The sequence below is a fragment of the Dermacentor variabilis genome, chromosome 7, assembly GCF_050947875.1.
Source record: "Dermacentor variabilis isolate Ectoservices chromosome 7, ASM5094787v1, whole genome shotgun sequence".
Classification (NCBI taxonomy): domain Eukaryota; kingdom Metazoa; phylum Arthropoda; class Arachnida; order Ixodida; family Ixodidae; genus Dermacentor; species Dermacentor variabilis.
In genome coordinates this window covers 35,143,530-35,156,011 of record NC_134574.1, presented here as the reverse complement: position 1 = coordinate 35,156,011, position 12,482 = coordinate 35,143,530, and the positions used below count along the sequence as shown (strand labels likewise).

General features: G+C 42.2%; 1 protein-coding gene across 1 annotated transcript in view; it reads right to left on the bottom strand.

Annotated features, from left to right (window-relative positions):
• The window catches only part of PolQ (DNA polymerase theta), a 206,752-nt gene that overhangs the window by 146,330 nt on the left and 47,940 nt on the right, over positions 1-12,482 (bottom strand). The window contains exon 8 of the mRNA XM_075700430.1: positions 2,603-2,822. Within this exon, the coding sequence (XP_075556545.1) occupies positions 2,603-2,822 (220 nt within the window). The remainder of the gene's footprint in view (positions 1-2,602; positions 2,823-12,482) is intronic.

Below are 12,482 nucleotides of genomic sequence, written 5' to 3'. Positions count from 1 at the left end.
TTCATATGTTTGTATGTATGTATGCATGTTGTATGTAAAGTCAAATTGGGCACATTGGGCTGCCATGCTGAAGTAACAGTGTTCGAAACCAACCACAGGATCAACTTGGGTCACGGAGTATGTGCCAATGTGTACATGCATGCCTCTCTTCAACAAAGTTCTTTCATGCCGACATGGGTCACTGCAGACGCAGGACTGGGTAGGAACCGCCGTTCGAAGAAACTCTTTGAAGCCTAATCGGAGCACTGGGTATGGGGCACTCAACCTGTGCTCATCTTTAATGAACCTCTTTGATGCCAACTTAGATCACTGGGTAGGTGCCAGTGGGTGTGTGCCGCTCTTCACTCAACATCTTTGGCACCAACTCAAGTAACTTGGTATGTACCACTTTCAATGAGCCGATCTGCAACAACGAAAAAGATCCCTTAAATTTCTCCAATGCTAAGTGGAATCACACCCACATCACAAGGGCTCCTCAAGGACGCCTTTCACGCCAATGATTTAGCGAGCTGTGACAAGAATGCATTGCGTATGTGCTGCTCTCCAATGAACCTGTCGCCAACTTGGGTCACTGAGTGAGTGTGCGGCAAGCAAGGCAACAATTCTCAGCATTTGCAGTCGCTCGTGCACCAGGCTTCTTGTCTCAAAGGCCATGCACAAACTTCTCGGCAGTGCCACTAGATGGTGCAGCATGTACAGACAGGAGCCCGGCTACCGCATGACACATTTCTCAGTGCTCACATGCACTGCTGCGCCACGCATTTTGGAGGCCACGCACAGGCTTCGTGGAGGCGGTGCTAGAGGGCACCAAATGTTTTTAGGGAAGCACGGAAGAGGAATCCGACTGCAGCACATGCCTCATACATAACTCGTTTCTACAGTGGCAATACATTGCACACCTATATTGCTTCAATGTATTACGGTCAACAGTCATCGCAAAATGGGTTTGGCCACAATTTTTGTCTATCTACAAAGGCAGACTCCAAACACAAAACACATGCTGGCTTTGATGTTGTAGCTATTCCTTATGCACTTCTTTTAGCATAATGAATAATACGAGAAACTGTGGGACCACAGGACTGTCCAGCACGCTCAGTCTTTTTCATTGTGCTAGCAAAAGAACACAGGATGAATGCCGATCAACTTACTGTTATCAATCTTGCTAAACTATCCTTCAGTTCTGCTCTTTTCTTTTCTAGGAAAGTAGAAAACAAACATTTTATTTATGGTAGACAGAATGCACGTTTGCAAACAAAGGGGCACTGCATGAGCAATGAGGGTATACGAGTGCAGCGACACTGCCATTCTACTATGCTGCTCACCATGTTGAAACTTTGCCAAGGAAGTTGGGAAAACTAAGCCACACACATTAATATTCCCTTCAGAGAAAATTTCCATCATAAAAACTTGTCTAAACTTATTTTGTTGCCTGAAGTGAATGTGACGGCAGCACTGCCACATGCTCGGGATGTCATACTGAACTGCTTGTCTATAGCACGTAATCTTAGAGACACGGTAGTTCATGACACATACAGTATCAATATTTTATTTAACTGTTTAAGTAACCCATCCGGATTTCGACACAAAAACAATTTTACATCGCCACTTTTTACATTTGTCAAAAGCTAGATGATGACCATCCGTCACGGCTTGGCCGATCTGCTCAGATCCCATCAGAAGTTCATGCGAAACTTCATAACCGAAAGATTGTTGAAACTATTATTTCAAAGCAAAGCAAGTAATGCTCAACACTTTTAACAATTTCACTGTGGCTGCCTTTATAAGAGTAAGCAAGCAACACAAGCTCAGATGAACAGAAAGCAGCACCAAACTTGGCCAAACTACTTTTGCAGTTATACATGAGCAGAAGCTCTCTCCACAACCAGATGGAGTTGTCCATAAGGTAGCCAAGGCATCCATGAGTTGCACTGTCATAACTGACCAACCTCAAAAATTACTCAAAAGCTTTCTAGACTCAGTGTAGCAACACAACAGAAATGTGGTACACCAGCATTTCATTTCTTTTCTTTTTAAACCTAATTGGCATTAGGTGAGCAATCTTCCTGAATTTTCCTAATGTAAAACTGATATTTGTCTCATCAGTACAGATGATGAAACATGCCTCTAGTTCAGCATGGAAGACAGCACAGACAACGGTGCAAGAGATGTGAAAAAGACAGACAAACGGCCTTCGTATTGCTTGTTCTTATCATTCTGTTTTTATCTCTCGTCCCATCATCTACACTGTTTGCTACATTGAACATAAACCAATTAGCCCAGCTGAGAACATTCACACAGGCCTCTTGTATCTGCCAAAATTAGAATAAAATTTAACTTAAACTGCATTAGTTTGTACCCTTTCAGTTTTAACAATATTTTTTTACCAACTAAGCTCTTCTTATCAAGATCAACTACAGGCTGTCCAGAAGGTACACGAAGACGCCATAAGGCTCGACCTGGCAGTGCCGACGTGGACGTGGCCCGCCTCGGTCTGAAAAGACCGGGCTTCAGGACACTAATAAAGTTTTGAGAATGATTGAATGAACTCCTTGCTTGTTTGCTTTATGTGCCTCTTCAAAATTGGCAGGAGACGTTGACTTGCCTGGGTTGCGAGTGCCGGCGACGAGCTGCTGCACGGTGCGTGCCAGCGAGGCAGCCAGTGCTTCGCACCAGCGCCGCGTCGGGCAGAAGACCAGCAGTGCGTGCCCTTCAGCCCAAGTCTCCAGGCACAATGTGAGGAGGCCCTCTGGGTCATCTGATGAACTGGCTGGCAGACGCCGGACAGGTCGCAGGTCAGGACCTTCACACAAATGCTGGCCCAGCTGCAAAAATTTCATTGTTCACGGTGGCACTGTTGTTCTGCTTCAGTAGCCATCTGTGTTTCATTCTTCCAAACCCTCTGATAGACAGTGAAGCTTATCGATGCTACTTTTCATGGCAACTTCACTGTGATGTGGCGGTGAAATACGACTCCGTTTAAACTTTGCTGTGTGGCTACGTTTCTGCATCTGCACCAATCGTTTACTTACTCTCCCACTGTGTTCCATTACTTCTTTGGCCTTTCTTTGAGTCACCAGAATGATCAATGGAAACTCCTTTGAGCAAACTTTCTTACACTAGAATAAAGACAAAGGAAAGGCCCAAGCTCATTTTCCATTGTTCATCGAATATATACTTAAGACGTTTTCATGACAGGAGTTTGCATTTATGATTTTGGTAAGGTTAGGCATCTTGTTAGCTTACCTACAGCTACCAGTTACCAGGTGCAAAAGATATCTGAAGGCATGGCTTCAAATCACCATAGACATTCTCATTCTATCTGCCTGGGCACTTTATCTTTCGCAACCCCTCTATCACCTATCGAGCACATTTATTCCAGAATATGCTTCCAGTTGGACACACAAGATGAATCTGTACGCTGTCCCAGTCGCCTTATGCACCAATTTCGAGACCTTTGTGAATGCCTCCAAAGCCAATTTTTTTTTTTTTTGGTAAGACAACAGTTTATGGCCAATCATCATCAAAGCTTAACTCCAGCGATTTTTCGGTGTACACTGAGTTTAACAATATTTTGAATATATATTCTCTTTTGCACTCTGATTATCTGTGCCAAACTATATGGCCGCAAGTCATTTAGTTTTCCTGAAAATTAATTTTAAAAATTGGCTGCATTCCCAACACATCAACTTCTGCTGGCCACCCTGCGTTTGCGACGTCAGAGACTACACCCCACTGTCACTGAAATCATTGCCTAAATCGCCGCTGTATAGTTCAGAAACTCTGTAAAAGCTCCCTGTGTTGTTAGGAGACATCATCAGCTTAGCTTTATTGGCGTTAGCGCCACATGTACTGCGTGTTTACATTACGGTAGTGTAGGATCTGACGTCATTGACTCCTCATGACATCACACGAAGCAGCTACCCGTTTCGGTTTTGGTATCTCGTTTATTGGTTATTTAAAATTATCTATAAATTTCTAAGCAAATTGAACCACCCTAATGGTGACAGGACTGTCGATGCCAGTTGAAAATGACAATATCCTAATATGGCTAAAAAAATACTGGAGTTGCCCTTTAAAGACAAAGAGGAACAAGCAAGAGAGTGCTGCCAGTGGTAAGACACCATTTAGCCGGTGGTGTTTTTCCAGCAGGTTCAGGCCACTATGAGTGAGAACCTTGAAAAAGCAATTATGGCCACTGCCAAGCAGCTCCAAGTAGTAGACTTTCTGTGCATGATGATGTCATCAGGTGCCACCCTGCGTTTGCAACGTCAGAGACTACACCCCACTGTCACTGAAATGATTGATTTGCTTGCTCCCATAGGGACTGCACCACCCAAGAGTGTGTGACTGTGAACTTCTGCGGCCGCATTACCCTCAATGTAGCATCCTAATTTCATATATAAACCTGCTACACTGCTATGTATGCAGGGCATCACTGAGAAAGAGTAACAAACAGCCACAAAATCCTAAAAACTCGCTAGAGGCTTTATTATGAAAGCATTGGCCAAAACCGACATTCACTATCTGATCCAAACATGCAGCCATTATTGATGCAGAATTCTGTCAATAATTCAGGCTCAAGATGCTTTTGTTCAACAGCCTTAGAAAACACAGATAGAAGAAACAATGTTAAAAAATTTTGAACAAATATATCAATCATTGTCAGAAATATCCTTGTTATTTGTCAAGTCATCATTATGTCCTCAAATTCCTCGTGAACTCGGCATTTATACATTAATTATTAGTCTTATGCACACCGAGCTATGTATGAAAAATGCACAGCCTCTTAGGCTTTCCAAGAAGCATCTGTTTTCTCAGACTACTGTAGCTATTGGGGAGTCTTGACCCTCCTTTGAGGTCTTTGTTGTGCTGTCAACCACCGCAGCTCAGTGGTGGCACTGAGGTGCACTCATTGTGTAGCAACAAATCAGCTGTCATGGATACACAGATCCCTTTGTTCTGCAGGTGAATTCCTTGTAGTGGTCTTTGCTGCAGAAGCATTCATAATACGTACAAAATATAGGAATTCAACCGGGATATAAGGAACCTTGATATACACCTTAATTCTTCACAAGTAGGATTGTGTAGCAACAAATCAGCTGTCATGGATACACAGATTCCTTTGTTCTGCAGGTGAATTCCTTGTAGTGGTCTTTGCTGCAGAAGCATTCATAATACATACAAAATATAGGAATTCAACCGGGATATAAGGAACCTTGATATACACCTTAATTCTTCACAAGTAGGATTGTGTAGCAACAAATCAGCTGTCATGGATACACAGATCCCTTTGTTCTGCAGGTGAATTCCTTGTAGTGGTCTTTGCTGCAGAAGCATTCATAATACATACAAAATATAGGAATTCAACCGGGATATAAGGAACCTTGATATACACCTTAATTCTTCACAAGTAGGATTGATACGTTTGCTGCAATAATGATTGATACAAAGGCAGCAGTAATGCGAGGGAAATGCTGGACAATTACTGTTGGAAAGAAACTTACGATTATGTGGCTGTCAAAAGTGCAGTCGACCACTGTTCAAATTGTTTGGGAATAGAGAATTTGTGCATGCACTGGTCTCACTTCTCGCTATCTAAAGTGACAGTATGACAATGGTCAAAATGCAGAAGAGCCAGGTCACATGCAAGGGTAAATTTGAGCAGCAGCACGTTGACAAGCCTTTCTGGCCACTAGCAGAACAAAGACAGTCATTTTTCTGGTTAATCCATTATTCAGGACTCCCGCTTATTCTGAATTTTAGGTGGTCTGTGCTATGTTTGAACTAATGATAAGTGACTGTATTTCAACTTTCTTTATTGTCAAATTGGAATTACATTTTGACAGTTTATCATATTTTAGTAAGGCATGTTGTGGCCAAATACACTAAGGCTCATTTTTGCACAATGGGAATCTCATGGATTGGGTGAGGAAGGGAGCTTCATATTTGGCAACACAAAAATTGCAGCACAGCTACAATTCACCTTTTCATCAAGTGAGGAGGGAAGGGCAGCAAGCCTTTCCTCCTCTCTGGCATGTGCGAGCCGGCGCAGCCCTGGTGGAATGTGTTGCGATTGAACAATTTGGAGATGTCTTAGCTTTGTCCTCCATGATTTACGTGATGTCAGTTCATACAAGGTCACCAAACAACCACTGTGTACCCTTCAGGTGCAGCAGTAGCTACAGTATGTGGAAATTTCTTTGGGCTGCACAAAAATGCAACACGCATCATCAGCTGTGTTGTGAACTATTTTGGCTGTATTGGTTTTCACTCGACGAAAAGAAATGCAGTCTGTAAATTTCCAATGTGAATTGGAAAATCTTCTCACTGTGATTACTTGGCGTGGGAACTGAAACATAAGAATGCTCGAGTGCAGCCAACCCAATGCAACCCTGAAACATCTAAGCGTCAATCATTATAAAACATGCATCACCCACTGGCATCATTCTCACACATTTCAAGTCTAGCCGAATTGAAATTAGCCATGTTTTGGTGTTCCCATTGTTTTGACGATTAAGCCTTGTGATTTCGAGTCTAGTAGACTTGAAATAACTAGGCTATGTCTACATTAGGTTCCTGTATGAGGCTGATGACGTTGCTCAAGACAGCAATCACTACGGTTGGTAAACCATCATGATACATATAAGCTTAGTGCTTCAGCATTGCCTTTTTGCTCTGTAATACAGTAATATCCAAAGGCAATCTCAAAAAAAGAATCTGATGACCATTTGTGAGCTCACAGTTTTCTTAAAGGGCCCCTGAAACAGTTCGGACAAATTTTGTAGACGCGTAGGCTGCAGCTAAAGTTAATAATTCGCACCACAATTTGTGTGAAACGTCTCATATTAAGAGAGCTACGAACAATTATAAGTTACTCTCCTACATAGTCATGAATTTTCTCCTCAACTTGTCCGTAGAGTGATCGGGGTTAAGCTTTGCCTTCACTGGTTCTGCGTCAAGATGGCACATCGTGTCGTCGGTGTCCAGTTCTCTAGGAGCGAGCGCACGAAGCCTCTCCAAATTCTCTGCCAGCTGCTTGGCAGTCGACCCCAAGCGAGAGCTATCGAAGCAGCATGCGTTGCTAGCATTCTGTCGCAGCGCCGAACATGTCTGGCATTCCGGTAACCACAGGCGAGCTGGGCATTTCGACAGAATGGTGGAGGCATAAACTCAAACTGATTAAGGAACTTTAGCGTAGACGTATGTGAGCGGCCTAATCGGTCTGCACGGTCCAGCCACCTGTTGGCACAGAGCTTAACCAGCCAAACAAAATGCTAATATTCCTCTAAACAAGTGTAAAACATTTTAAACATTTACAAAAACAATGTGTTAATGATTACACTACTGCGAAAATTTTACACCAGCAGCAAAGAAGAATACATTTTGTTACTGCTACTGTGTGTGGTTGAGTTCTGTGCCACCAGGTGGCTGCACCGTGCAGACCATTCACATTGGTGCTTCTGCTCATCCCGTGAAAAGACATGGTCAAACGGCCAGGCCATGTCCCCTTGCACTTGAGTTTACCCTAATACTGGACTCGCGAAACGCTATTGCGTTAGTAATCTTCCGCTGTAAAGCGGTGGCCGCAAACGTGCAAATCCTCCTGCCAATTGGATAGCGGCAGTCCGATGCGCTGCAGCCAGTCCGCTCGTCTGCTGCCTTGCAGAGGTACACGATGTCGCAGCGTGGCATACTGCCAGTCACTACGTTCCTCTAAACAAGTGTAAAACATTTTAAACATTTACAAAAACAATGTGATAATGATTACACTACTGCGAAAAATTTACACCAGCAGCAAAGAAGAATACATTTTGTTACTGCTACTGTGTGTGGTTGAGTTCTGTGCCACCAGGTGGCTGCACTGTGCAGACCATTCACATTTGCGCTTCTGCTCATCCCGTGAAAAGACATCGTCAAACGGCCAGGCCATGTCCCCTTGCACTTGCGTTTACCCTAATACTGGACTCACGAAACGCTATTGCGTTAGTAATCTTCCGCTGTAAAGCGGTGGCCGCAAACGCGCAAATCCTGCTGCCAATTGGATAGCGGCAGTCCGATGCGCTGCAGCCAGTCCGCTCGTCTGCTGCCTTGCAGAGGTACATGATGTCGCAGCCTGGCATATTGCCAGTCACTGTGTTTGCAGTCCACAACGCAACAAAGTCGAATCATAGTGCTCGCGAAAAGACAGACCGACTCTGACTGTGGAACTCTCGTAAAAATGAAGCACGTTGTAACACAACCAGACGACGCTTGCTGTGTGCCAGAAGTGCTTAAGTGTAGTGAGAAATTCTTCTGGTGCATTTTCTTTCTGTTAATTTTTTTTTATAGAAACAAATTAACTAACATTCCAACTATTACGAACATCATTTGTTCACCATAAAGGTGGAAAAATTATCGATGACGCACCCTGGGCAGCCAATCGGATAGCTCGTACTACTGACGTCAATTGGGTGATTTATGTCATATGGGTAGGGGCGGCTGAAAATTCCGCCGAGCAGTGTGCTGCGATCGGCAGCAACATACATATTTAAAATGTTATAATAAATCACATGCTTTACGCCGAGCACTTAGATGCGTCAATTAATGATCAGAAGGACCTAATCTAACGACTCAGTACATTTGTACAAGATGGTCAAAATCGTTTCAGGGTCCCGTTTAGACGGCTGAGTGCGTTATAGAGAATAGGAAGAACAAGAAAAAAAAGTAAAATAAAATAGTTCTCATCCTTTTCCCTCGCATAAAAAAAACATAAAACAATGGCTAACGCCACAATAACACCTTGTATGACCATGCCGTATGCTTGAACCATGCACTATACAGAAAAAAATATATCTGTAACCTAGCATCTACCACTGCTTTGGATGCTTGCGCAGTCCGCAGCTCAACCACTCAACAAGTATGATTCACACTATGGTATGCAGCTATTACTAACCAAAACTATTTCATTAGTTGGTGGAAACCTCGTAGAATGAGTCTACAGATAACAATTTTACCACTCGTCAAAGTAAAGAGCACAATTTCTTCTGTAGCAAAATGGTACCCACATTGTTAGAATTGTCACGTTTCCTAACTACTCACTGCTGCTAAACCACAGCTTAAAACAATACTGGGAATGCTGCAGTAAGATCACATTAATGAAATGAATTTTCAGAAATACCCAACTGATCTCTGAGGTGAATGTAGGCTCAAACACACATGCACGCATTGCACTAGGTGGTCCCCCATTGGCCTCAACACTGCACTAACTCTGGCCATGCTAACTTCACTACATCTCGGAGAAATGTTTCCCACAAGGAAGTCACCTCCTACTAAATAGACCACACAAGCACAAAAATAAGCATCATAAACTATCGTTGAGTGTATAAATGGCATACCACACGAAGCACTCGCCCAAGCCAGCACGCCGACTGTCTATAGATGGCGCCACTGCCTACGCAATATGGTGGCGCCCATGAAAAAATGGTCTATAGCCTTAAGAAGGAGCTTTAGCTTCGGAGCTCTTACCTAAATACGTGCAAACAGAGAAATCGTTTTTCTCAGCAACCACTGCACAAGTTTTGATGAAGCTTGCTGCATTTAAAAGAAAAATTTCACATCTAGATGCTTTAGAAATCAGTTTTTTTCCTCTTTAGGCAGTAATTTTTATCACAAATTGTTGAAAATTGCAGAAAAAATGTAATGTACAAACGGTGATAAATACTGATATCATAATTATGTAAGCTGCACCTATTAAGACATCTAAATCAGGCAAGATTGATGTTTGTTTTGAAATGTACCACAAGTTTGTGATAGACTTTTGCAAAACCCCTCTTAACATGTTAGCAGTTTCATGTAACCTGTGAATTCTGTACATATCAAATTTGTCCGCTTCAGATGCTCTAGCACATGAAGTTTACAAAACTGCAATGCCTTCTTTTGGTGCAGAGTTACAGATTTGTAAACTAATTCTTTCAATATAATTTTAGACATACTCATTTTCGGGAATATTCATAACGATTCCAGGCACTAGGTCAAGATTCCATTTCTAAAAGTCATCACAATTTATCCTTTTTCCTCAAATGCAACCAATTTCATTCAAATCAGTGCAGCAGTTGTCTTATAAGAGAACGTCTGCATTTTACGTGTACTTGGATAGATATCTCCGAGTTGCCCCGAGTAAATTTATATTTTCTTGAAATGGTAAAATTATAATTCAAAGCGTACATTTTTGCATCTCATGTATATGTCATGCTTTGCAAATTTTTGTCGGTATTTTGCTATGAAAATTTGAATCACAATGTTTGCAATGTAACTAAAATAACAAATAATGGTGGTGCCAAACAATTTGCACTCGCCAAGAATAAAATAAAAAATACAAATAAAAATCTTTTTATTTTATTCTTGGCAAGTGCACGTTTTTTGGCACCAATATGTTTCCTCGCCAGACGAGTTTTCGTCGAACACTCAACAACAAATAATGGTCAACCCACCGCCACCTCTTCTAATGCCTCTGCTAATGAACACGGTGCTTCCACGTAGCATTCCAGCACTGTAAGCCCTGCACCAACTCCAGTCAACCAGCTTGCCTTCCTTTTCGAGAAACTTAAAATTTGTGCTAAGCAAATGTGATAAATCGTTGTCAGTGATTGATGATGCTGATGCTGATTTAGTTATGCTGACTGAGACGTGGCTTTCCCAAACGGTTCATAACAAAGAAATTCTGCCCTGTCTCAATACGTAGATTTGTTTTTTACTGCTGTGACTTTATGCCTCAGACTGGTGCAGTCATTTTGAAAGTAGTACCTGCGGGTTCATCGTTACAGGCTGTCCCTGTTCAGTGCTCCTTAGAGCTTGCTTACACATGTGTGCGCCTTGTTCATAAGGATGTAACAATCTGCAGCTGCTATTGACCACCAAATACGCCCAGGGGATTCTGTGACAAATTTCATGACACGTCGCACAGCATTGATATTCTGCGTCTTAACTGTACTATTTGTTTTTTGGCGATTTTAACTTTGCTGATATTGTGCGGTCCAGTCCTTATGAAGCAGTTTCATCTGTTTCATCTGAAAGTGCCAAGTTCATTAATCTCTGCGCCAATTTTAATCTCACTCAACTAGTTAAAAATCCTACGTGCACTGCACCTAGAGCCTACTAACCATAATCATACTAACCACATCACCTGGCACTATTTCTTAACTCACTCATTTGTCTGGACTAAGCGATCACTGCATTCTTCACTTGGTATGTAATGTATGCATCCTGCGACAGGCCAACCCCAAAAAAGTCATTGCAAGAGGAGATTTTGCCTCAATTAATATGGAACTAGATGCATTCTCTAATGTTTACTTAAATAATTTCGCGCATTGCTCTGTCCATAACTGGGCAGCATTCAAAAACTTGGTTCTATCGCTTATAGAAAAATATGTGCTTTTGGACAATGTCCACGCAACCTTTAATTCCCCGTGGCTTACGCCATCCCTAAACAGACTTCGGAACACAAAAAGAGTCTATATTGGCCATGGCCCTTGCCCATGAAAACTTATCGCTGGTCAACTTATTATTCAGCTTTCTCAGAGTATAAATGGGCAATGCACTGTGAGAAGAACACATTCCTTTGATATCCTGCCTTCACTACTAGGAAACATCTAGCGTAAATTTCGGAACATTCTTAACGGTCCCTGAAAACAGTCTATTGAACTGCTTAACAAATCCAGTGTTGTCATGTCCAGCAGTCAGTGTTGCTCACCATTGCAGAACATTTTTACTGGCTCTTTTTTGAGTAATGTTACCCATGTTCTGCCTAAAATCCCTAATCCCGGATTTCCTCAGATGGATCCAGTGTTTGTTGACTGTACCGGTGTATCTCGACTCATTGAGAACCTGAAAGTATTCTCTCCAGGTGTTGATGGTATTCATGCTCAGTTTTTGAAAAGCCCTAACACCTATTTATCCCTTATCTTGTCAGATCTTTTTTCACAGTCATTACAATGCTCAGAGCTATCCGGCGACTGGAAGGCGAGGAAGGTGGTTCCTGTTCCAAAACAAGGTATTTCGAGCAACCCTGACAGCCACAGACCTATTAGCTATTAGTATTCCATGTTAGCTGATGGAGCACATAATTTACTGCAGTCTTATCTCATTTCTTGAGGACAATAACTTCTTTGCCATCTCTCAGCATAGCTTCAAGAAGTACTTCTCATGTGAAACACAACTTCTGGTCTTTACTAATGGTTTGTTTACTGCCACTGACCGTGGTTCTTTTACTGATTGCATTTATCTAGACTTCCTCAAAGCTTTCAACAGTCTTGCACTGCCTTCTCTTATTAAAGCTAACACAACTTAACATCAACTCAAATGTGCTCAAATGGATCGAAAGTTTTTTAACCTCTCGAACCCAATTTGTCTCTGTTAATGACTGTAATTCACCCATTTGTTCTGTCACGTCTGGAGTACCATAGGGCTGAGTCCTGGAACCATTGCTATTTCTTATTTTTATTAAT